Below are 26502 nucleotides of genomic sequence, written 5' to 3'. Positions count from 1 at the left end.
TTTAAGTAGAATAAATAATAACCTCATATTTTTTTGTTTGTTTTTTAAACTAGAGAATCGTGAGAATAAACAGTTCTTTCTCAGTTTTGTTTTTAAATTTTGGAATTCATCAAAAAAGGTGACAAGTGACAGATTTCCTTCTTTGGGATGGTACAAGAGAAAGAAACAGATTTTTCTTCCTTTAGTAAACTCAATACTTTTGGAATGCCATCCAAAAATCTACTATGTAGCTCATGGTAGGAAAATTAAAACCATGGGCCAAATCTTACCCACTGTTTTTATATGGTTGAAAAAAACCACTAAAGTAATATTTAATGACATGTGATAAATTATGTGAAATTCAAATTTCAATGACCAAAAATAAAGATTTACTGGAATATAGTCACATTTACTCAGTTATATATTGTCTATAGCTGCATTTGTGCTACAATAGCACAGTTAAGTAGTTAACAAAGACTAGAGTTCTGTGAGCTTATCTGGACCTTTACAGAAAAACTTGGCTGACTAGTGCTAAATGATAGTAAGTTAGGTAAGTACTAATTAGAAATTATTTAAAATCAGGTAAAATTCAAAATTTGACCTTAACCTGGCTTAAGGATACAAGAAAAGGTGTAAAGGTACAATTACTCAACAAAAATTAATATTTATATTAATATTTCAGATGCTTTCAAACACTAGAATATGAGATATATCACAAATATTTACCTGAACCACTAAACCTAGCCATTCCCTAACAGCCAGTGTTATTTCTAAAATGAATCTAACTAATTACACAAAATTAATCCCTATCTTGGGTACAAATAAGGTATTGCTTATGTTTGATTATTTATAAAGACTGTTTGCATGAGGAATAAAAAATTAAATAGGCACAAAGAGAAAAAAGTTTTTCATAATACTCACCTTTGGAAGGCCAGGCTTGGACTTGAAATTTTTGTTTCTCCTATACAAATAAATCATTACATTTGAAAAATAAGGAACTATTAGAAAAAATGACTGTACACATGAATAATTTCCAGTCTCTACTAAAATAATATATTATATATCCATTTCCAAGATATAAGTCCTTTATATGAACACACTGACTGATTCAACTAAGCAGCACCTTTGGTAATGAAAAATAAGCAAGGAAAAGAGAACGAGAAAAGAAATGCCTGCTCTGTGATACTGGTATAAACAGATTTAAGCCTGATAATCAGTAATGTAAAGTTGTACATTCAAAACTAAAATTCTGTCTTCTTTTGGACATTAATAAAGTTCCATTTTCTTATGTCTATAGAGACTTTGTTTCTGTCATTTTAAGACTTTATTTATTTTTTGAAGAATATATATATTATTTATTTATTTGACAGACAGAGATCACAAGTGGGCAGAGAGGCAGGTAGAGGGGGACGGGGAAGCAGGCTCCCTGCCAAGCAGAGAGCCCGATGCGGGGCTCGATCCCAGGACCCTGGAATCATGACAGGAGCTGAAGGCAGAGGTTTTAACCCACTGAGCCACCCAGGCGCCCCCATTTTAAGACTTTAAATAGATGCCTAATTTCATGGATTTTTTATAATATACTTTTTTTTTAAAAAAAAACTTATGACTTTCCCCTTTTAGAAATCAAAAATTCTTGGGACACCTCAGTGGCTCAGCTGACATTCAAGTGTCTGCCTTTGGCTCAGGTCATGATTCCAAGGTGCTGGGATCAGGCCCACATCGGGCTCCCTGCTCAGCAGAGAATCTGCTTCTCTCTCTGCCTGCCACTCCCACTGCTTGTGCAATCTCTCTCTAACAAATAAATAAAATCTTTTTAAAAAACTGAAAATTCTCTTTTTTCCTTCTTTATAATTCAATATTATATTTACATCAAGATTATTTTTTTAACAGATAAAGAAAAGAAATAATGCCCAAGGCTTACGAACATGAACTGGGGAGTCAGAAAGGCCTGAGCTTGAATCTAAACTCTACCTAAATCTAAATCCCACTTGGGTAGAATTTTTAACTTCTCTAAGTCTCAGTTTCATCAATGTGATAATGGAAAATAATGTAGAATGTAATAATGTAAAATGAGGATGATAATACCACCAACCTCTTAAAATTGTTGTGAGGATTAAATGAGTTAATTTACAGGTCTGTAGTATAGCAAGACTTAAACTGATAGCACTGATAAGCATTGACTTAGGGATTAAAGAATCCAATTTAGTCATACATCTACCTAGCTAGTAGCCCAAAAATACTGTCTGAAATATGTGGATACAGGGAGCTAATAACTTTTTACTAGTCCACCCTGCATAGTTATATTTATGTCTTCAAACCAATCTTATACTCAGGGAATGAGGAATGGCAGGCTGGATAAAGGTAATGTATCACTATACATGCTCCCAGTCACCATTTTTTTTTCATGGTTCTTTCTAGTTTATTGTTTGGTAGAAAGACAGGCTCTTGAATTTTATACAAACATTTCACAAAGTGCTTCTTCTAAGTTACAAAAAGTCAAAGCCAATTTTTTTTGAGATGGTGCCCTAAATCTGACATTCAAGTCATCATAATAGAAACAGGGCTATTGTACCTAACATTCTGGAAGGCCCAGTCACCATTTTATACAGGATTTTACTGCCCAGTTTCTTAGGATTATCTAAGGGACATTTGTGGTTCAAGACTGGGAATCCTAAAAGGAGCTAAAAGTTTTTTTCTCTATTTGGAGGTAGGGTCTGTCAAAGAATAATAATCATCTCCATGAGTATATCCAACCATGATTCTCCTAGTCAGATGTAAACAAACAAACCACCCACCAGCTTCTTAATGCATGAAATTCATGGCTTTAAATACAACTTTTGGTTCATTTGTTTTGCTCAAAATTCTACTCATGAAAATGATTCACCATTATCCCTCTTATTTTTCAGCCAGAAATTATAAATTAATCATAAAAAGCAATCCACATTTCTGATCAATACTAACATGAGAATTCCATGGGCTCTCTCCAAGAGTTTGCTGCTAGCTGAATTAGCAAATATCCCATCTTTATCAAGCAAAGAGGTGCTACTCGATAGTCTGCTCTGACGAATCCCAGTTCTGCCATTCCATGCAATATCAAATGTATCTCTGTAAAAATCAAATAAGTACAATTTGCTTTAGTTAACTGAGACATATCTAACATTCTCCAAATTGCTTAAATAAGTAAAACCTGAAACTTTAAACAACTAAAGACAAAATTTAGGAAAAAGCTAAACCAGCATAAAATTATATTACAACAGAGATTACCAATCAATTTGAACTAACCTTTTCTATGGATTCTGGTACATTCTAATACAAATGTATATGTAGATGAGCATATAATACAGCTAATATCTTTGAATCTATTAAATTATTTACAATAAGTAAGTAATATAAGGTATTATACATAATGTGATGTTTTTTGTCTTTGTTAGATTTTAGAACTTCCAAAAACTACTGAAGGAATCTACAATCCTAATAGGTTGCTCCATTCTATAGAATATTTAATTTCTTTCTGGAAGGTCACACACTCACTCATTAGTATCTACCAAGGTTACTAAGCATCTTCTTTGGGCTAAGTACTATTCTAGCTGCTGGAGATAGAGGAGTGAACAGATAAAATTATCAGTGATTAAAATATGAAGAATTAATAGGGGGTTTCCAGGTAAAATAGCAAATTGGCCACATATGTGGATTCCTCCAGAAACCTCTGAACATTTAATAAAATAATTTTAAGGGAATAAATACCTAATAATTAAACAATATATAATAAGGGACAACAGTAACACAGTTTTGAAATATGGAAAGCAAATGAATACAGAAAACAATCTTTTTTTTTTTTTTTTTTTTTTTTTTTTAAAGATTTTGTCAGAGAGAGAGCCCAAGTAGAGGAAGAAGCAGTCTTCCCACCAAGCAAGGAGCCCAATTTAGGACTCAATCCCAGCACCACGGGATCATGACCTGAGAGGAAGGCAGACCCTTCACCAACTGAGCCACCCAGAGGTTCCTATAGAAAGCAATCTTAAACTGGCTGTGGAAGAAGACTGAGAAGCACCCATATTTACAAAACTCCCAGACTCCAGGGCTGCTGGCACCAACTACCTGTGGAAGTGGTAGAAATGTGAGTTAAGAATAAGAGCACTTGTTGAAAGTCAGTTTAAAAGCAGTTAGAACCCCATGTAGCCTGATAACCATTCCTCCTTTATCTAAGCAAGAGGATGAAAGAGTAAGTCCAAGGGCTAGACAGCACCAGGCACAGTTATACTTTACAAAAGTATAATTATACTTTACAAAAGGATAATTATACTTTACAAAAGTCAAAGAAAATACTGAAGATAGGGACTCCTGGGTGGCTTAGTTGGTTAAGTGTCTGCCTTAAGAATCTCAGGGTCCTGGGACCGAGTCCCACATCAGGCTCCCTGTTTAGTGGGGAGTCTGCTTCTGCCTCTTTCTGCTGCTCCCCCGCTTGTGCTCTGTTTCTCTTTCTCTGACAAATAAATAAATAAAATCTTTAAAAAAAGAAAATACTGAAAATAGATTGCCAGTCCTATTACCCTACTGGCTCCAGAATGCTGGCAGCTGGGACTATATGCTCCAACAAGAAAATTAAAATAAACTTTTGTGTGGAATCTGACCAATCTAAGAGGAAGATCAAAGATATACTGGTATGTTCCAAACATTAGACACCCAATTAATCAGATTCCAATTAGCTTTTTAGTGTTTCTGTATGAATATGAACAGTTGACCACGGTTCACTAGACATCAGAGGAAAGCCCCTATCATGAAACAGAGACAAAAACAATCATGACATAAACAACTTAAAGTATAAAAAGATTTTTTAAAGGTGTCAGTAAGGGGCGCCTGGGTGGGTTAAGGCCTCTGCCTTTGGCTCGGGTCATGATCCCAGGGTCCTGGGATGGAGCCCCGCATCCGGCTTTCCGCTCAGTGCGAAGCCTGCTTCCCTCTCTCTCTCTCTGCCTGCCTCTCTGCCTACTTGTGATCTCTGTCAAATAAATAAATAAAATCTTTAAAAAGTAAAAAGCTATCAGTAATATTCCTAGAGAAGAAAAAAATATTGCATCTATAAAGATACTATGAAAAATTTAAAAATTGAGAAAACAGAGAAATGAAAATCTCCAAAAAATTAAAAATGTAACACCAATGAAAATTCAAAATATATCCCCTCATTCAAAATTATTTATTGAGCACCAACTAGTACCAATTTTTTTCTAGCATCTTCAAATTACTTAAATTCAAATAGAAGAAAAAAAACAACAAACACATAAGAAATAATTGTATGTCGAATAATAGGTGCTAAGGAGCAATTTTAAACATAGAAAAAGAATGATGCCAGGATGCTAGACTTTAACAGGGAAGTCAGGAGAGGCACTATGAGTAACACTCCATTTAAACAGAGATGTGAAGGAGATAAAAAAGCAAATCAAGCAGTTATCTGGAAAAAGAGCACTCTATTCAGAGAGAAGAGCAAACACACAAAGACAGGAAATCTTGTTGATGAATGAGATAGATTAAATAAATCAGTTGGGATGCCTGGGTGGCTCAATCAGTCAAGTGTCTGCTTTTCAGCTCAGGTCGTGATCCTGGAGTCCTGGGATGGAGTCCCACATCAGGCTCCCTACTCAGCAGGGAGTCTGCTTCTTGCTCTGCCTGCTGTTCTTTCTCTCTGACAAATAAATAATAAATCAGGAAGGCTAGAGTGGGATAAACAGAGGAAAAATGGTAGACCAAGTCAGAGACAGAGGAGGAAGTCATGTTACTTAGATACACCCTCTAGAAAATTATAGACTTTTTGGTCTTTTTTTTTTTTTTAAAGATTTTATTTATTTATTTGAGAGAGAGCGAGCATGAGCAGCTGGAAGTAGGGGGGAGAAAAGGAGAGGAGGAGCAGGCTCCCTACTGAGCAAGGTGCCAACACACCTGACACAGGGCTCCATCCCAGGACCCCCGGATCATGACCCAAGCCAAAGTCAGACGCCTAAACCACTGGGCAACCCAGGTACCCCAGAATTTTTGGCTTTTAATGGGAATGAGAAAGAATGACAAAGAACTTTCAGGAAAACACTAACATGATTCAGCATGTTTTAAAAGATTTTATTTATTTGACAGAGAGAGAGATCACAAGTAGGCAGAGAGGCAGGCAGAGGGGAAGGGGGAAGTAGGCCACCCGCTGAGCAGAGAGCCTGATGTGGTGCTACATCTCAGGACCCTGAGATCATGACCTGAGCTGAAGGCAGAGGCTTAATCCACTGAGCCACCCAGGTGCCCCTGATTCAGCTTTTTTATATTAAAATATATTTTATATTATACATATTTATGTATTCATGTTATTAAAATATTGATCTGGTTGCTATACTGAATACTGTTTGAGGGGCCAAGGACAAAAGTAGGGAGAGTATTTTAGGAGGCTATTACAGTAATCCATACCACAGCAATAGCGGTGGAAGGAATTTGCAACTGTGAGATTGGGGCACCTGGGTGGCTCAGTTGGTTAAGTGACTGCCTTTGGCTCAGGTCATGATCCCAGGGTCCAGGGATCAAGTCCCATATCAGGCTTTCTGCTCAGCGGCGAGTCTGCTTCTCCCTCTGACCTTCCCCCTCTCATGCTCTCTCCTTCATTCTCTCTCTCAAATACAAAAGTAAATAAAATCTTTACAAAAATAAAACAAAACAAAAACAGTGAGATTCTGGATATCATTTTACAGTACAGCCAATTTAACTTGCTGATGGACCAAATGGGGAATGTATGAGAAAGCAGAAATTAAGGATGACTTCAAAATTTTTCACTAATAACAGATTTAGAGATGAAGTAGGAGAGATTATTTCTTATAAATCAAAACAAAGCAAGATGAAAAGTCATAATAAAATAGATGATGTAGACTCAAGACCCAATAAAAGAGTTTCTAGACAGATCCTATAAAACTCTGGTACTTAAGTATAGAGAACAGATGTCACAAACAAAGGCTCAAGAATCAGAAAAAGGGCATCTTTAAAAAAAAAAAAAAAAAAGAACATTATGCTTAATGATAAAAAAAAAAAAAGAAACCTGCAAGATTTCCCACTAATATTAGGAATAAGATAAGGACGTGACCACTAGCCACTCTTATTCAACACTACTGGAATTTCTTTTTTTTTTTTTTAATTTTCTTTTATTTTTTCCAGTGTCCCCAAATTCATTGTTTATCACCATACCCAGTGCTCCATGCAATACGTGCCCTCCTTAATATCTACCACAAGGCTCACCCATCCTCCCACCCCTCATCCCTCCAAAACCCTCAGTTTGTTTCTCAGAGTCCACAGTCTCTCATGCTTCATCTTCCCCTCCAATTTCCCCCAATTCACTTTTCCTTTCCTTCTCCTAATGTCCTTCATGTTATTCCTTATGCTCCACAAGTAAGTGAAACCATATGATAGTTGACTTTATCTGCTTGACTTTTTCACTCAGCATAATCTCCTCCGGTCCTGTCCATGTTGATACAAAAGTTGGGTATTCATCCTTTCTGATGGAGGCATAATACTCCATTGTATATATGGACCATATCTTCTTTATCCATTCATCGGTTGAAGGGCATCTTGGCTCTTTCCACAATTTGGCGATTGTGGCCATTGCTGCAATGAACACTGGAGCACATATGGCCCTTCTTTTCACTACATCTATATCTTTAGGGTAAATAGCCAGTAACACTACTGAAATTTCGAATCAGGACAGTAAGTAAGAAATAAAAACAAGATATCCAAATTGGAAAAAAAGTAGTAAATTTATATTTATTCACATATGACATGATCTTACACATATGGAATACTTGAAGGAATCCACTAAACAACTATCAAAACTAATAGATTAACCTAAGCAAGGTTTAAAAATTCAATTATATTTCTATATTTTGGGAATGAACAATAGATTATAAAAGCAAAAATCTCACAAAACAGCATGAAAATAATGTAATACTTAGGAGTAAATTTAACAAAAGAAGTGTAAGACTTGTACACTAAGATACTGTTAAAAAAAAATCTCAAATAAGTGAAAAGATATTCTGATAGTACTTTTCAAATTCATCTAAAGATTCAACACAACCTCTAGTAAAAACCCTAGCTACCTTTTTGCAGAAAATAACAAGATAATCCTTAAGTGCATACGGAAATGCAAAGAACCCAGAACAGCCAAAGCAATGTTGAAAAGAACAAAGCTAGAAGAATTATAGTTCCTGATTTGTACATCTATTAAAAAGTTACAGTACTTAAGACAATATGGTACTGGCATAACGATAGAATAAAGTTGAGAATCCAGAAACTTCTATTTAGGGTCAACTGAGTTCTGATAAAGGCATCAGGATTATTTAACAGGAAAAGGGAGTATCTTCAACAAATGGTGCTGCGGTGACTGGATATCCACATGCAAAAGAAGAAAGCTGGACCTCTCTCAACATATACAAAATCAACTCAAAATCAATCACAGATCTAAATTTAAAACTAAAGCTATAAAACTCTTAGAAGATGAAAACATAAGCAGTAAACCTTTGTGATTTGGCCTAATGATTTCTTAAATATAACAAAACTGTAACAAAAAGAAAAATAAGTAAGTTAGACTTCTTTAAAATTAAAAATTTTACACTTCAAGCAACACCATAAGAAAAGTGAAAGGACAGGGGCACCTGGGTGGCTCTGTGGGTTAAAGCCTTGCCTTGAGCTCGGGTCATGATCCCAGCGTCCGAGGATCGAGCCCCACATCAGGCTCTCTGCTCAGTAGAGAGCCTGCTTTCTCCTCCTCTCTCTCTCTCCTCTCTGCTTGCCTCTCTGCCTACTTGTGATCTCTATCTGTCAAATAAATAAATAAAATTTAAAAAAAAAAGAAAGAAGAAAAGTGAAAGGACAATTCCCAGACTAAAAGAAAATATTTTCAAGTCCTGTATCTGATAAGGGATCTAGATCTAGAATATATAAATAACTCTTACACCTCAATAATATACTAAGAAAGTAGATTACTCATAAATAAAAAGGAACCAACTATGGATACATTTAATAACCTAACAAATTAAGCACCATGTTCAGTGAAGAGAACTAATCTCAACGTTATGAAGGAGATTACGACACATCACCAGAAATTATGCTACTTTCACATAAGGGAACTAAGAAGAATCAAGGGATACGTGAAGAGTCAGTTCTCTCCCTAATCCCCAAACCCCCTAAGAACAGGAGATAAATTTCCCTTTGTGAAAGTGTTCCCCTCTCCCCCATTAGGAAGCAGAGAGCCACTTTTTAATCATCTGAGATAAGAGAGCAGGAACTGAGACGAGTTTACTTACATAAACCTTACTAAAAAAACCCCTCATCTTTCATCAGTTCCCCCACATATTCCCTAATTACTTCCCCACATTTTACCATCCCTTAAAGCCCAAACCCTCTTTCCTTTATGAAAAGGGTATATAAGCCCCCAGATGTTAGACCACTTTGGAGTTTCACTTCTTTTCTCTGAATACTCATGCACACAAAATATTAATAAAATTTATATGCTTTTTCTCCTGTTAATGTCTTTTGTAAGTTTAATTCACAGGCCCCCAGCTGCTGAACATAAGAAAAGATTTTCTCCCTAACAGTTTCATCCTACACTATATTTATATAACATTATCAAAATAATAAAACTAGAAAAATGACGAACACAGTAGTGGTTGCTACAGGACAGCACAGGGACACAGGTAAATATAAACAGGCATCATGAATGAACGAACTTTTGTGATGATGAAAGAGTTCTGTATCTTGATTGTGGCATTAGTTACACAAATATACATGGGGATACGATTGCAAAAATCTATTAACACACCTGCAGATTTCTAAAAATGGTGAAAACTGTAGTCTACTTAATATTAATGTGCCAATGTAAATTTCCTGGTTTTGATAATGTACTATCATTACTATGTGAGATGTCACTTAGGGAAGCTAAGTGAAGAGAAGGTACACAAGACTCTATGAATTTTCTCCTTTGTACTACTTTTGAAACTTCGTGCTTCTGAAAAATGGAGAGAAACCATAAAATATTTTCCCATTAGTTCTTTTTAAACTATGCTTTTGGGATAGCCAAGACAGTATCTTTAAAATTTTATATTAACTTTACCTAACTACCTTCTCCACACTCCCCCACCCCCAGCAACCCCCAGTTTGTTTTGTGAGATTAAGCCTCTTATGGTTTGTTTCCCTCCTGATGCCACCTTGTTTCATTTCTTCCTTCCCTACCCCCCAAACCCCCTGCCCTGACTCTCAAATTCCTCATATCAGAGAGATCATATAATAATTGTCTTTTTCTGATTAACTTATTTTGCTTAGCATAATACCCTCTAGTTCCATCCACATTGTCGCAAATGGCAAGAGCTCATTTCTTTTGATGGCTGCATAGTATTCCATTGTATATATAGATATCTAATAATAGATATAGATATCTATATATATAGATATAGATATCTATATATACATGTATATATACATATATACATATATATATACATATCACATCTTCTTTATCCATGCATCTGTTGATGGACATCTAGGTTCTTTCCATAGTTTTGCTATCGTGGACATTGCTGTTATAAACATTCGGGTGCACGTGCCCCTTCAGATCACTACATTTGTATCTTTTGGGTAAATACCCAGTAGTATGATTGCTGGGTTGTAGGGTAGCTCTATTTTCAACTTTTTGAGGAACCTCCATGCTGTTTTCCAGAGTGCTTGCACCAGCTTGCATTCCCACCAATAGTGTAGAAGAATTCCCCATTTCTCCGTATCCGCTCCAACATCTGTCATTTCCTGACTTGTTAATTTAAGCCATTCTGACTGGTGTGAGGTGGTGTCTCATTGTAGTTCTGATCTGTGCTTCCTTGATACTGAGTGATGTGGAGCACTTTTTCATGTGTCTGTTCGCCATCTGGATGTCTTCTTTGCAGAAATGTCTGTTCATGTCTTCTGCCCATTTCTTGATTGGATCATTTGTTCCTTGGGTGTTGAGTTTAAGCAGTTCTTTATAAATCTTGGATATCAGCTCTTTGTCTGTAGTGTCATTTGTGAATATCTTCTCTCTTTCTATCAGTTGTCTTTTGGTTTTGTTGACTGTTTCCTTTGCTGTGCAAAAGCTTTTTTTTTTTTTTTAATTTAGTTTTCAAATTTCTTTTTATTTTCAGCATAACAGTATTCATTATTTTTGCACCACACCCAGTGCTCCATGCAATCCGTGCCCTCTATAATACCCACCACTGGTACCCCAACCTCCCACCCCCCGCTTCTTCAAAATCCTCCGATTGTTTTTCAGAGTCCATAGTCTCTCATGGTTCGCCTCCCCTTCCAATTTCCCCCAACTCCCTTCTCCTCTCTAATTCCTCATGTCCTCCATGCTATTTGTTATGCTCCACAAATAAGTGAAACCATATGATAATTGACTCTCTCTGCTTGACTTATTTCACTCAGTATAATCTCTTCCAGTCCCGTCCATGTTGCTACAAAAGTTAGGTATTCATCCTTTCTGATGGAGGCATAATACTCCATAGTGTATATGGACCACATCTTCCTTATCCATTTGTCCGTTGAAGGGCATCTTGGTTCTTTCCACAATTTGGCGACCATGGCCATTGCTGCTATAAACATTGGGGTACAGATGGCCCTTCTTTTCATTACATCTGTATCTTTGGGGTAAATACCATGGAGTGCAATGGCAGGGTCATAGGGAAGTTCTATTTTTAATTTCTTGAGGAATCTCCACACTGTTCTCCAAAGAGACTGCAGCAACTTGCATTCCCACCAACAGTGGAAGAGGGTTCCCCTTTCTCCACATCCCCTCCAATACATGTTGTTTCCTGTCTTGCTAATTTTGGCCATTCTAACTGGTGTAAGGTGATATCTCAATGTGGTTTTAATTTGAATCTCCCTGAGGGCCAGTGATGATGAACATTTTTTTCATGTGTCTGATAGCCATTTGTATGTCTTGATTGGAGAAGTGTCTGTTCATATCTTCTGCCCATTTTTTGATATGATTGTCTGTTTTGTGTGTGTTGAGTTTGAGAAGTTCATTATAGATCCTGGATATCACCCTTTTGTCTGTACTGTCATTTGCAAATATCTTCTCCCATTCCGTGGGTTGCCTCTTTGTTTTCTTGACTGTTTTCTTTGCTGTGCAGAAGCTTTTGATTTTGATGAAGTCCCAAAAGTTTATTTTGGCTTTTGTTTCCTTTGCCTTTGGAGACATATCTTGAAAGAAGTTGCTGTGGCTGCTATCAAAGAGATTACTGCCTAAGTTCTCCTCTAGGATTCTGATGGATTCCTGTCTCACGTTGAGGCCTTTTATCCATTTTGAGTTTATCTTTGTGTACGGTGTAAGAGAATGGTTTGATCTTGATGAAATCCCAATAGTTCATTTTTGTCCTTGCTTCCCTTGCCTTTGGTGATGTTTCTAGCTGCGGCTGAGGTCAAAGAGGTTGTGTCACAGCCCCTTTGTAAAATAGTTTGGCAATTTCTCAAAATGTTAAACAAAACACAGAGATTTAGCCCAGAAATTTCATCCCTAAGTATTACTCAAAAGAATGGAAAACATATATCCATACAAACACTTGTACATGAATGTTCAGTGCAGCATTATTCTTAATAGCCAAAAGGAGGAACCTGAGTGTTTAAATAACCACACAATGGAATGTTCTTCTCCTATTAAAATGGAATGAAATACTTGTACATGCTACAATGTGGATTATACTTGAAAATATCATGCTTAATGAAAAAAGTATCACACAAAAGGCCACATATTTTAAGATACTATTTATGCTAAATTTCCAGAACAGGCATATCTGTAGAGACCAAAAGTATATCAGTATTTCCCTAAAATTGGCAAGAATATGAGGAATGGAGAGAAACTACTTAGTAGGAAGTTTCTTTCTGCAGTGATTAAAATGTTCTAACTTAGATTTGGGAATGATTATCCAACTCTTGAATACACCAAACACCACTCAACTATATATTTTAACTGACTGAAACTTTGTGGTATGTGAATTACATCTCAATAAAGCAATTTAAAACAAGGACTCAGAAATCAGCAAGTCAGAACTAAAATGCAATGTAGCAATTCTTCAAAATTCTGAAGAAAAATTATTTCTGACCAAGAGTTCTATATACAGGCAAATTACCAATCGAGTGTGAGGTTAGAATAAAAGCATGTTTAGTCATGAAGGAACCAAAATATTTTCCTCTCAGCTATCTGTTTAAAATCAGAAGAAATTCAGCCAAATGACAAATACAGCTTGGGGCTGAAATGGTGATAAATATTAGAAAATTTTAGAGGAAAATCTGGCTAAAGGATTTGGGGTTAGGGATGAATTTTTAAAACAAGCTGTAATATGGACAAATCAGAGACAAAAAAATATATTTAACTACATTAAATTTAAGAATTTTTGTTCTCCACAATGCACCATTAAATAAAGTGAAAGATAAGCTACAAACTGGGAGAATACATTTGAAACATACAACTGAAATGGGACCAGTACACAAAACTTATAAAGAATAATTTTTAAAGAAAAGATGTGGGCAAACAAACAGCATTTCAAAATACAGAAATGGCCATAAAATATCTAAAAAATTTTCAACATCATTAATAAGCATGGAAAAGCAAATTATAAGATACCATTTCATAACCATCAGATTATCAAAAGTTAAGAAGTCTGACAATCAGTTGTGCTGGCAAGGAATAAAGCAAAGGGAACTTTCAGCTGTCACTATTAGTGTACATTAGTACAACTACCTTGGAAAACAACTAGGGATTATCTTACGAAACTAACATGAACATACCCTACTGAACTAACAGTCCTACTACTAAGTACATATCCCAGAGATGTAATAATAGGTGAACTAGAAGATTGATAGGAGCATGTTTAAAGAAGCACTTCTTTAATTACTTAAAGAAGTAATTGTGAAAGAACCACCCACATATCCATTGAGGGACAAATCTATTATGGTACATTAATGCTATGTAATTATTTTATTGTGATTAACAAACACATAATGGGGCTCCTGGGTGGTTCAGTTGGATAAGTGTCTGACTCCGGGTCCTGGGATCAAGCCCTAGGTCTGCTCCATGCTTCATGGGGAGTCTGCTTGTCCCTCTTGCTCTTCCCTTCCCCCAGCTAGTATTCCCTGTCTCTCCAAAAAAAAAATAAATAAAATCTTTAAAAAAAAAATACATAACCTAAAACTTACCATTTTTCTTTTTATTGAGAAATAATTGACACATAACATTTTATTAGTTTCAGGTATACAAAAGAACATCTATTTATATATACTGCAAAATGTCACCAGAATAAGTGTAGTTACTATCTATCACCAAACACAGTTACAAATTTTTGTTCTGTGATGTTTTGATCTATTCTATGATGTTCTTTTAAGATCTACTCCCTTAGCAACTTTCAAATATATAATATCGTATTAGTAACAATGGTAACTATACTACACATTACTTCCCCAGGACTCATTTATCTCAGAACTGGGAATTTGTATCTTTTAACCACCTTCACCCATTTTGCCCATACCCTACCCTAGTTTTGGGCACCACCAATCCGTTCTCTGTCCACTTTATTATTTTTAATATACACCAAGTATACTGGCATTGAGTACATTCACTGCTCTGCAACCATTTCCACTATCCATCTCCAGTGTTAGCCAAACTGAAACTTTGTATTCATTAAACAGTAACTCCCCATTCCTCCATTGCACATAATATTATACAGCAACTAAAAAGAATAATCAACATGCCACAAGATGGATGACTCTTAGATGAATATTGTTGAAGGGGAAAAAAAGTCATAGAAGACAGCAGACTATATACTGATATTTCTATAAAACTCAAGAACTGGAAAAGCCAAACTGCTTACATTTACTGTAAAAACTTTTTTTAAGTGCACAGTAATGATAAACATAAAATTCTGGGTAGCAGTTACCTAAGGGTAGAGGGGAGGGAGAAATCAGAAAGTAATATCAAATCAAAAAGGTGGTTGCAATAATAGTAAAATCTTCTGGTGCTGAACTTCGATAGTAGGTTTATTTTGTTGGTATGCTTCCTAATGTTCATATGTCTTTTGCATATTCTCATATCAGATGCTATATTAATGCATAAAGATTGAATAGGAGCTTCCTGCTAAATATGTTTATCAAACTTATTATGTGCTATTTCAAATCCCCTCAGTCTTACCTCTTACTATAGCTAATGCTGCTGCAAACAGTTGACTAGTTACACACATTTAGTCCAGTTTCAGTGATACTACTTATAAAAGCATCAAGGAACAAAAACAAACTAGGCTTGATTTTCTTCATATTTTTTAGCCCACAAAAGTATTAATGAAAATTCCAATTATTTCTTCTGTAATTCCTTGGAAACATAAACCAAACATACTTACTGTTGGTTTTTTTCATTTAGAGTATTCATGCCCTGGAGATCAGAAAGAGGTGTTCTGGGATTTTTCCGGGTTATACCTAACAAATAAAAAGCAGACATTTTCAAATCAATGTTAAAAGAAACTAAACATGAAACAATTTTTCTAAGGACAAATAAAATTAGTGTACTTCAATGGTAAATATTTGCTAAACATGTCAGAAATGTCTAAATAACAATATAAACCAAGTCCCATGCCTGTTACTTACAAATCTGACTTAGCCAACAATGAACAAAATTACGGAATTAAATAATAAATCTTATTTCTTCTCTCATTTAAACATTTTCAGAAAATGAAAGGTAACTGGGCTGAAGATCTAGAAATGTATAAGCTCATTATTTTAATATTCAAAAAATTCCTAATGATTCCTTTGCATCATTTTTCAGCAGTAAGTATACTGCTAACAAGAACTATAGATTTCAGAGGCCAATTAATCTTACATATAGACCCTGAGAATCAAAAACAACAAATTATTTCCTTATTAAGGATTACCAATATTTTTAAGTTATAATTTACTTTAAATCATATGATAAACATAAGGCCATGAATTTTCATAACATCACATACACACAGACATTTAATATAGGTAAGACACACTGGACCAGGAGTCAAAAAATCTATTCAAGATAACAATCCTATACGTAGAAAATCCTAAGAAACCCACAAAAAACTATTAGGACTAATAAAAGAATTCAGCACAAATATAAGAGAGATCAATATTTAAAAATCAATTATATTTCTATACAATAGTAATAAACAATCATAAGATTAGAAACAATTCCATTACTAATGACATCAAAATAATACAAAAAGAATAAACTTTAGAAAGTATAAAGTGTCAACACTGAAAACTACAAAACTGAAAACTACAACACTGAAAACTACAAAATATCATTAAAAGAAACCTAAATAAATGGAATGCCATCCATACTCATGAATTGGAAAACTTAATTACTGTTATGTTGGTGATGCTCCCTAATGAATTCTGACAAAGGTGTCAAGACAGTCCAATGGGAAAGGAATAATCTTTTCAAAAATGGGTGCTGGGAAAACTAAATATCCTCATTTAAAAGAATGAAGTTGGACCCAAAAATCAAAATAAGTAATTTTTTAAAATAATTTTATTTATAAATAAATAAATAAATAAAAATATTTATAAATAAATAAAATATATATAAAATATATAAATAAAATTTTATTTATAAATTTTATTTTATTTAAATAAGCTGAAAGTATAAAACCCTTCAAAGAAAATATAGGTGTAAATCTTACTGACATTGAATTAGGCAGTAAAATTACTTAGGTATGTCACCAAAAGCATAAGCAACCAAAGAAAAAAATGGATGAACTAGACATCTCAAAATTTAAAACTACTGTGCTTCAAAGGATGACAGATCAAGAAAGCAAAAAGATAAATAAATAAATATATATATATCACAAAACGATAGAAAATGTTTGTAAATCAAATATCTGATAAGGAACTTGAAGCCAGAAAATAAAAAGAACTCTTACAAGTGAATAATAAAAAGACAACCTGATTTTAAAATGAACATAAGATATGAACAGGTATTTTTCCAAAGAAGACTCGGCAAAGGGCAAATAAGTTCATGAAATGATGCTCAACATCACTAGTCATCAGAGAAATGAAAATCAAAGCTACAATGAGATACCAGGATGACTGTAATCAAAAAGACAGATAACAACTGTCGCCAAGGACATGAAAAATTGGAATCTTTTGTACACTGCTGAAATGTGAAATGATACAGTCACTTTGGAAAGCACTCTAGCAGTTCGTCAAAGAAGTAAACCTAACATTACCATATGACCCCCAGCAATTCTACTCCCAGGATAATGTCCAGTAAACTGTTACTAAACTGTTACTAAAATATATCTTGTGATCAACAAATTCAGTTACAACTTTGAATAACTTTTTTTTTTTTTTTTAAGATTTTATTTGTTTTGACAGACAGAGATCACAAGTAGGCAGAGAGGCAGGCAGAGAGAAAGGGGGAAGCAGGCTCTCCACTGAGCAGAGAGCCTGATGCGGGGCTCGATCCCAGGACCTTGAGATCATAACCTGAGCCGAAGGTGGAGAGAGGCTTATTAATCCACTGAGCCACCCAGGTGCCCCAACTTTATTTTCTTATATACTAAATTCATTGTTGTTGTTTTATTTAATCAGTTCCTTAGTTATGGGCACCAATTATCCCTATGACAAATTATCATTATCTATCCTCCGTTATCTATTCTTTTCTCCCATGTACTGAAACGTAATCATCCCAGGCCTTTCTTCAGTATTACTTAGTTCAATTTTCAGCTATTTTCCACTATTTTTTGAGCTCATACAGATGTAGCTTTATGCCTCTTATGCCTCTGAATGCTTCAGTAGTTCAATATCTCTTTTCAATATCCTTCTGGTACTTTATAGTCTTAAATTTGTGCTACTGCTCTATTCAATGCACATTCTTAAATTCTTCTATACTATAAAGTACTCACAGGAAATTTTCTTCTCTTTCTTGGAGTATCTTCCCTGCAAACATAATAGGGTGCTTCTTTGAGGATAATTCTTTTATGAATATTATTTGACTTTCTTATTTCCCTCTGTGTGATGATTTTCAAGATCAATTATTAAATACTTTAAACATTAAGAGGGCATTAGGAATAATATACTGAACATTTATTACTGATTATTCAGAAAATGAAGGCCTGTGCATCTCTCCTGATCCCATTCCAACAGCTTCAGATCCTATCATCCCCCACTTTAGGATCTGCATAAAAAAATGACTGTTTTTAAAATAGTTATCATAATGTTCAGTGACTTAAAGTAGAAGATGGCATAAGACCATAAGAAGATGGTCTTATGCCATCTTCTACTACACAGACAGCAAAACTCAAGGGAAAACTGGGAACTGTAAAAAGGAACCAAATGAATATTCCGGTACTAAAAACAAAAAATTCATTCTATGGGTTTAAAAGAAGACTTTAAACAGCACAATGAACTTGAAATCAATAAATAAAAATTATCTAATGTGAAGAATGAAGAACAAAAATAAAAGAAAAATGAACACTGGATGAGGAATCTCTGAGACAATATCAAATATTCTAAAAACATGTAACTGACATTCAGAAAGAAAAGTAATTGCAGCAGAAAAAAATTTTCAAACAATGTTAGCCAAAACATTCCTAGATCTGATGAAAAACAATTGAAGCACAGGTCCAAGAGGCACAGCAAGTCCCCAAGAGACTAAATATAAATCATATCTAGGAAATAATTACTAAAAACCAAAAAATAAAGAGAAAATGCCCAGCAGCCAGAGGAATGAAAACATATGTACACAAAATGACTTGAACAAGAACGTGTATAGCAGGGCTCCTTCCAAGAGCTCAAAACAGCATATAACCCCTATATCCATCAAGAAACAAATGATAAACACAAAATTGTATATATAATTATTTATATATAATAACCCAGCAACAAATTGTATATGAAACACAATGAATGTGTTTATCATTTTATTGCATAAGAGAATCAGAACACAAAAGAATACATACTGTATGATTCCATTTCTGTAAAATTTTTAGAAAAGGCAAAACTAATTTATAATAACAGAAATCTTAAGAGTTGCCTAAAGGAGGTGGGAAAATGTACCAGAGGAGCAGAAATAAATTTTCTGATATAACTTTATTCAACATTTTATTTTGAATCTGTGTTCATGGGATTTAGGTTTTTCTCTTACAAACAACTTACAATTGAGCTTTCTTTTTCTTAATTGGATAACCTGTTTTTTAATTGTTTAGGTTAGTTCATTTTAATTTATTGATATTACAGTTGTTTGGTTTTTTCTGACTTTTTCTTTTATGCCTTGAATCTCTCTTTTATTTATTCAACAGACGGAGATCACAAGTAGGCAGAGAGGCAGGCAGAGAGAGGGAGAAGCAGGCTCCCCGCTGAACAGAGAGCCCGATGTAGGGCTCAATCCCAGGACCCTGAGATCATGACTGGAGCCAAAGGCAGAGGCTTAACCCTCTGAGCCACCCAGGCGCCCCATAAGTAAATAAAATCTTAGAAAAAAAAAAAAAATGAACCACATGTTTTAATCTTTAGGCTATTTTTTTTTTTTTTAAAGATCTTATTTGAGAGAGAGAGGGAGAGAGAGAGCATGAGAGGGGAGAAGCAGACTCCCCATGGAGCTGAGAGCCTGATGTGGGACACCATCCTGGGGCTCTGGGATCATGACCTCAGCCAAAGGCAGTGGCTTAACCAACTTAGCCACCTAGGCACCCACTTTAAGCTATTTTTAACTGAACTGCTTATCTTATTAACTACAGGAGTTCTTAAAATATTGTTTTCAAGTTCATTATCAGTTATCAGTATCACATAAGTTTTGTTTCCTAGGGTGTGGTATGCTTTTAGTTTTCTTAGCAAGATGTTTTTTTAAAGTAGAAATTTTCAATTTTGGTTAACTCCACTTATTCTTTTGTTTTTAAACAGTTCGTGCTCTTATGTCCCATCTAAGAAATCTTTGCCTGTCCCAAGATTACAAAGATTTTCTCTCAGGTTTTCTTCTACAAATTAAGTAATTTTACCTTTTTTTTTTTTTTAAGTTTTACTTTTTAGGAAGAGCTATTTGATCCCCTTCGAGTTCAATCTTAAAGATAAAATAAGGTGTTCCAATGCCATTTGTTTAAAAGACTATACTCAACCCCAATAGATTATCTCAGCACCTTTGTGGAAAATCAATTGACCAATAAGTACAGATCTTTTCCTGGATTTTTATTTGATTCTACTGATCTTTAAGAACAATGTCATGATTATTTTAGTCTTGAAATCGTTCTCTAACTTTGTTGTTCTTTTTAGAAATTGTTTTGTTATCCTAGTCTATATTTCTATGTAAATCTTAGTTATTAGCTTGTGAATTTCTACCAAAAAATCTCTTCATTTATTTAGGTATTCTTCAATTCCTCTTAGTTGTATACAGGTCTAACACATATTTCATTAAAGTTATCCGACATATACTTAACTGACCTAGCCACCTCACGTACGTGAGGCATGTAGGTGGCTAGGTCAGTTAAGTATATGTCTTCTGATTTCGGCTCAGGTCATGATCTCAGGGTTGTGAGATGGAGCCTCCCATCAGACTCTGTGCTGGGCATGGAGCCTGCTAAAGATTCTCTCTCTCTCCCTTTGCCCCCTGCCAAAATTAATAAATAAAATACAATAAAATAAAAATTATCCCTAAGTATTTCCTGTTATGATATATTATATTATTACTCATCACATATTAAAGCACTTCAAAACCTAGCACTTAAATATGACAGTTCTCATAATCACAGAGTTTCTACAGAAACAGGTTTCAACTGCTTAGCTGGGTGGTTGAGATAGGGTCTATCATAAGGTTATAGTCAACCTGTTGGCCAAACCTGTGGTCATCTCAAGACTAGAATGGAACTGAAGGATTTGCTTTCGAGGTCACTCACATAGTGGCAAGAATCAGTTCCTAACTGCTGACTACAGGCTTCAGAGGAATTCTCAGCAGGGCACTCAAATGGCAGCTTACTTTTCCCAGAAACAGTGATCCGAGAGAGAGCTAGCAAGTGAGAAATTATCTAAGATGGGAACTGCAGACTTTCATAACTTAATTTTGGAATTGACAAACTATCACTTTTGCCATGTCCTATACATCACATAGACCAAGACTGGTAAAATGCAGAAGACTACACAAGGTTGAGAATACCAGAATATGAGGATAACTGGAGAGTATCTAGGAAGCTGATTGCCAAAGATGTATAAATGAAATTCACAAATTTCATTTTCCACATGTTCACAGCTAAAATAACTTAATTTTGTAAATTTACCTGGCATCCTGGGAGATTACTTTCTAGATCAAATAAATAGCATATTTTAAACTCCTTAGCACTTTCTATACAGTTGATCACAATGCCTACATCTTCCTTTTCAATCTATGCACCTTGTATTTCTTTTTGCTGCCTTATAGCACTGTGTCTGACTTTTATTTTTATTTTTTTTAAAGATTTTTTTTTTTTTTTAATTTGACAGACAGAGATGATAAGTAGGCAGCAGAGAGGGGGAGGCAGACTCCCTGCTGAGCAGAGAGCCTGATGCGGGGCTTGATCCCAGAACCCTGGGATCACGACCTGAGCCAAAGGCAGAGGCTTTAACCCACTAAGCCACCCAGGCGCCCCTGTGTCTGACTTTTAGTATAGTGTTAAATCTGAGCGGCAAAAGCAGGTATCTTTGCCTTTTCCCAATGTCAGGGAATAGTATTCAATCTTTGATCATAAAGTCTGAAGTCTGCTGTAGGATTTTTATGCATATTCTCTATAAATGAGGAGGCTGCCTATTCCTAGGATCCTGTAAGTTTTTAAATAGGAATGACTGAAGAATTATGACAAAATCTTTTTATCCAACTACTGAGATATTATAAGCTTTTTCTTTTTTTCTAGGTGGATAATAAAATGAATTACGGGGATGCCTGGGTGGCTCAGTAGGTTAAGAGTCTGCCTTCGGCTCAGATCATGATCTCAAGGTCCTGGGATGGAGTCCCACATCAGGCTCCCTGCTCAGCAGGGAGCCTGCTTCTCCCTCTACCTGCTGCCCCCTCTGTTTGTGCTCTCTCTATGACAAATAAATAAATAAAATCTTTAAAACAAACATATAGTGAGTTATATTGATTGATTTTCTATTATCAAACAAACCTTTCATTCCTGGAATAAATTTCACTGGTTTTCATGTATTCTCCTTTAATATATTGGTGAATTCAGTTAGCCCTTATTTTGTTAAGGCTTTTTACATCTGTCACTGTGAGGTATGTTGGTCTGTAGTTTTAAAGTTTTTGTCTGGTTTTGGTATTAGATTAATAATACTGGCCTCGTGATATAATTTGCATAGGGTTCCTTGCTCCTATATTTTCTGGAGAGAAACTGAAGAGAACTGGTATTATTCTTTCCTTAAATGTCTCTTAAATAAAATTTACCATTGAAGCTATCTGGGCCTGGACTTTTGGGTTTAGGGGAAGATTTTACTTATGAATCCATCATTGTTATTAGGTATAGGAGTGATCAAATTTTTCTATTTTTCCTTGGGTCAATTTAGATCAGCATTCAAGGAATCTGTCCATTTCATTTAAGTTGCTGAATTTATTGACAAGTGTTCATAATCTCTCCTCAATCTTTTGATGGTCTATACCATATGTAACTGTGTCCACTTGTTCATTCCCGATAACAGTATATGTGTCTTCTCTCATATTTCTTGATCACAATGGCTAGAACTGCACTACCTAATACAGCAGTGGAGACACATGGCTTTTGAATTTTATTTGACTGAATCAAATCAAAATTTGTTTTCAAATTTTCAATAAGTTTCAGGTACTTAATAGCCATATGTGGTTAATGGCTGCAGTTTTAGAGAGTGTAGCTGGAGAACATTTTCATCTTCACAGAAAGTTCTATTAGAACTGGAGCTTTATCAATTTTATTGCTCTTTTTGAAAAATCAGCTTTTGGTTTTCACTGATTTTCTCTACTGTTGGTCTGCTTTATATTCACAGATTGTAGCTCTTCACTTCTCTCTACTTATTTTGGGTGTAAAGTGCTCTTGTAGCTTCATAAGGTAAAAGCATTGATTCTGACTTTTTCTAATGTAAAGAATTAAAAGCTATCAATTTTATTATAAGCACTTCTTTAGTTGCATTATGTAAATTATGTTATTTCCATTCTCATTTAGATCAAAATAGCTTCAAGTTGCCCTTATGAATTCTTTAACTCATGAGTTACTTAAACATGGGGTTTATTTTCAAAATATTTGAGTATTTCTCAGGAGCACCTAGCTGGCTCAGCAGAAGAGCAAGTGACTCTTTATCACAGGGTTGTAAATTCAAGCCCCAAGTTGAGTGTACTTTAAAAAAGAAAAATTGGAGGACTTCTCAGATATCTTTCTGTTACTGATTTCTATTTTTAAGTTCCATTTGGGTCAGACTTAAATTCCATTTGGAATTCCACAATGGAATTCTATTACTTGCATTTGGTCAGATTAAATTTTCAATCATTTGTGGGACCATACTGAGGCCTGAGGTCAGGGATATTAAGGCAGGCATTGTCAGCAAGGTCAGAGTATTAAGTTTTATCAAGCCCACAATGCTACTCTGTCAATTTCTAATCCTTCATCTTCTTCATAAACATGTTCTGAATACAGACTGATCAAAAGTATGGGTCAAATTCAAGTGAGATTCTTCTCTTCTACCCTTTCTCTCTCTTTTTCCTACCATCTTACTCCTTTATCTTACCAGAGCTCTTGACCTTTGCAGAAGTGTGGCTGAAGGTCATCCTTCCAAGAACCCCAGTTTCTCCCCTCTCCTCTAATTTCCTCCCGACCAAATCTCAGAGATTAGTCACTAGAGAGAGAAGGTGGGAGCAAAAGAAATGAAAAGGAAGAACCACAATACCTTGTATTTCTTATTGTGAAGGCTGCACACTGTTACTTCTACCATATTCCATTTATTAGAAGTGAGTCATAAAGCAGAGCACATGCCTTTTGAAAGGAGGAGTATCAAAGAATTTGTAGATACATTTTATACCACCAGAATAATGTCATAGTTTTTACTTTAAATAGTCATAAATCGTTTTAAAAGAAATTAAGGGAAGGAAAGGAAATATGTACAGTCATTTATTTGTAGACAGACTTATTATTTCTGTTTCTCTATTTCTTCCAATAATTAATGAGTCAGCAAACTAAGTCTCTGGGCCAAATCAAACCCACTGCCTGTTTTTGCATGACCTGATGCTAAGAATGGCTTTACATTTTTTAAATGGTTGAGGAAAAAAAGAAAAAATCAATGGAAGAATATTTTTGTGACATATGAAAATCATATGAAATTTAAATTTCAGTGTCCGTTACAAAGTTTTATTGGAACACAGCCATGCTTATTTACTTATGTATTCTCTAGGCTCCTTTCACAGTAGAATGGAGATATTTCAACAGAGACCATAAGACCCACAAAGCCTAAAGTATTTACTACCTGGCCTTTTGCAGATAAGTGTACCAGTACTTACTATTCATCCAAGTTACCATCTGATGGTAATTTTAGCCTTTAGCTTAAAGAACTTCTAGGTGCCTGGGTGGCTCATCAGTTAAGCATTCGAATCTTGATTTCGGCTTAGGTCATGATCTCAAGGTCACGTGATGGATGGGCTCAGTGCTAAGTGTGGAGGCTGCTTAAGAGTCACTCTTTCTTGGGTGCCTGGGTGGCTCAGTGGGTTAAGCCTCTGCCTTCAGCTCGGGTCATGATCCTGGGGGTCCTGGGATTGAGCCCCGCATCGGGCTCTCTGTCCCTCTCTCTCTGTGCCTACTTGTGATCTCTATCTGTCAAACAAATAAATAAAATCTTTAAAAAAAAAAAAAGAGTCACTTTCTCTCTCTCCCTCTGCCCCTCCTCCCACTACTCAAACATCTTCTCCCTCTCTAAAAAGAATTAAATAAAAAATAAAGTTGAACTTTCTGATTAAAAAACAAAATTTCCATTATCATTTCTGATAGAATATAAATTATGGTGACAAATTCTCTCAAATTCCTTTCATCTGAGAACATCTTTATTTCAGGTTCATTTTTAAAGAATATTTTTGCTAATAGTTAGACATTGTAGTAACAGTAAATTGTTACATTTTTCTGGAAACCGTTGATTTTTCTTCTAACAGGTAATTAACTTGTCTGGACCCAAACTAAAAATACAGAAATTTTGCCTGAAAATTGAGTTCTGTTGGGGGGTTGGGGAGGGCAGTGTTTCATTTGGGGGGGGGATTTTAATTATGATTTTTGGTTATCTTTCCATCTTTACTGCTTTAATAAGTCAGGTGTTAATCGTATCATTATTCCCCAGTATTGAATGTGCTATATTTTCTTTTGGCTGCTTTCAAGATTTTCTCTTTATCTTTGACATTTGGCAAACAATGTGCCTAATGATGGTTTTCTTTTTTATTTATTCTACTTGGAAGTCACAAATCTTCCTGGATCTCTAAGTCAGTTTTGTTTTGTTTTTTAATTAAACATGAAATGTTTTTGGCCACTATTTCTTCAAGTATTTCTCTGGCTCTTTCTCTCTCCCCTCTATTTATGGGACTAAGACAGCAAGACTTCAGTACTTCTCCCACAGGAGCTATATGGATACACAAAAGGCCCTCTGTCAAAAAAGGAGCAAACTTACAAATCTCACCTACTGCAGTTTTATCTTTCAAAGGTCATCTCCTATTTGGTTTGCACTCTTTATTTACCAGCTTCCCTGAGTACTCACAGCTGTTAGCCAGGTATGGCTGGCAGAATTTATACTCTAACTTTGTGTTTTAGCCCTTTGGCAGCTTACTCAGTTCCAGGATTTTCCTCCTAAATTCCAAGTTGTTTTGCCAATCCTCAACTTTTGTTCTCTGATACCTCAAGTCAGTATGGTTGTAGTCAGTTGTCTCTGGGGCCATGGGAGTTAGGGAGCACCTTGTTTAAAAAGCCGCAGATTCACAATTCTTTTCTACTGCTTTACTTACTTCAAAGAATAAACTCTCCTCTGGTTTCTGCTTCTTTTTGGTCTTTCAGTGGGATTTTTGTTGTTGTTTTGTCTTTTTCCAGTGCTTTCAAATCATTTCGTTATTTTTAAATTTTTTCCAGGTTTTATCATTGTTACCTATGGAAGGTTTCATCCACCTTGCCAATTATCCATTACCTAAAGCTGGTAGTTCCCTGTATTTTTAAAAAACAGTCTCCTAGACCTGAATTTGTAATTTTATATATTATAAAATTTCAATTACTGGTAGTACTATATAGGAAACGGAATAAACTACCTAAAATAATGGAAAAGCCCCAACTTCCATAAATTTGCATATAAATATAGATAAATATATCATTTCCTCATGCAGGGGCGCCTGGGTGGTTCAGTCCTTAAGCATCTGCCTTCAGCTCAGGTCATGATCCAATGTGGGACAGAATCCCCCATTGGGTTCCCTGCTCAGTGGGAAGCCTGCTCTTCCCTCTCCCACTCCCCCTGCTGTGTTCCCTCTCTTGC

At 35.2% G+C, this 26502-nt stretch overlaps 1 protein-coding gene across 4 annotated transcripts in view; it reads right to left on the bottom strand.

The window, feature by feature from the left end:
* The window catches only part of MYO9A (myosin IXA), a 283835-nt gene that overhangs the window by 124366 nt on the left and 132967 nt on the right, over window positions 1-26502 (bottom strand). For all 4 annotated transcript variants that reach the window (XM_059371925.1, XM_059371927.1, XM_059371928.1 and 1 more), the window contains exons 16-18: window positions 15405-15480; window positions 2941-3084; window positions 901-940 (exon numbers count right to left, since the gene is read on the bottom strand). In XM_059371925.1, the coding sequence (XP_059227908.1) occupies window positions 901-940; window positions 2941-3084; window positions 15405-15480 (260 nt within the window). The remainder of the gene's footprint in view (window positions 1-900; window positions 941-2940; window positions 3085-15404; window positions 15481-26502) is intronic.

This window comes from Mustela nigripes, chromosome 13 (genome assembly GCF_022355385.1).
Source record: "Mustela nigripes isolate SB6536 chromosome 13, MUSNIG.SB6536, whole genome shotgun sequence".
NCBI classification, from domain to species: domain Eukaryota; kingdom Metazoa; phylum Chordata; class Mammalia; order Carnivora; family Mustelidae; genus Mustela; species Mustela nigripes.
This window is presented reverse-complemented; position numbering and strand designations above follow the sequence as displayed.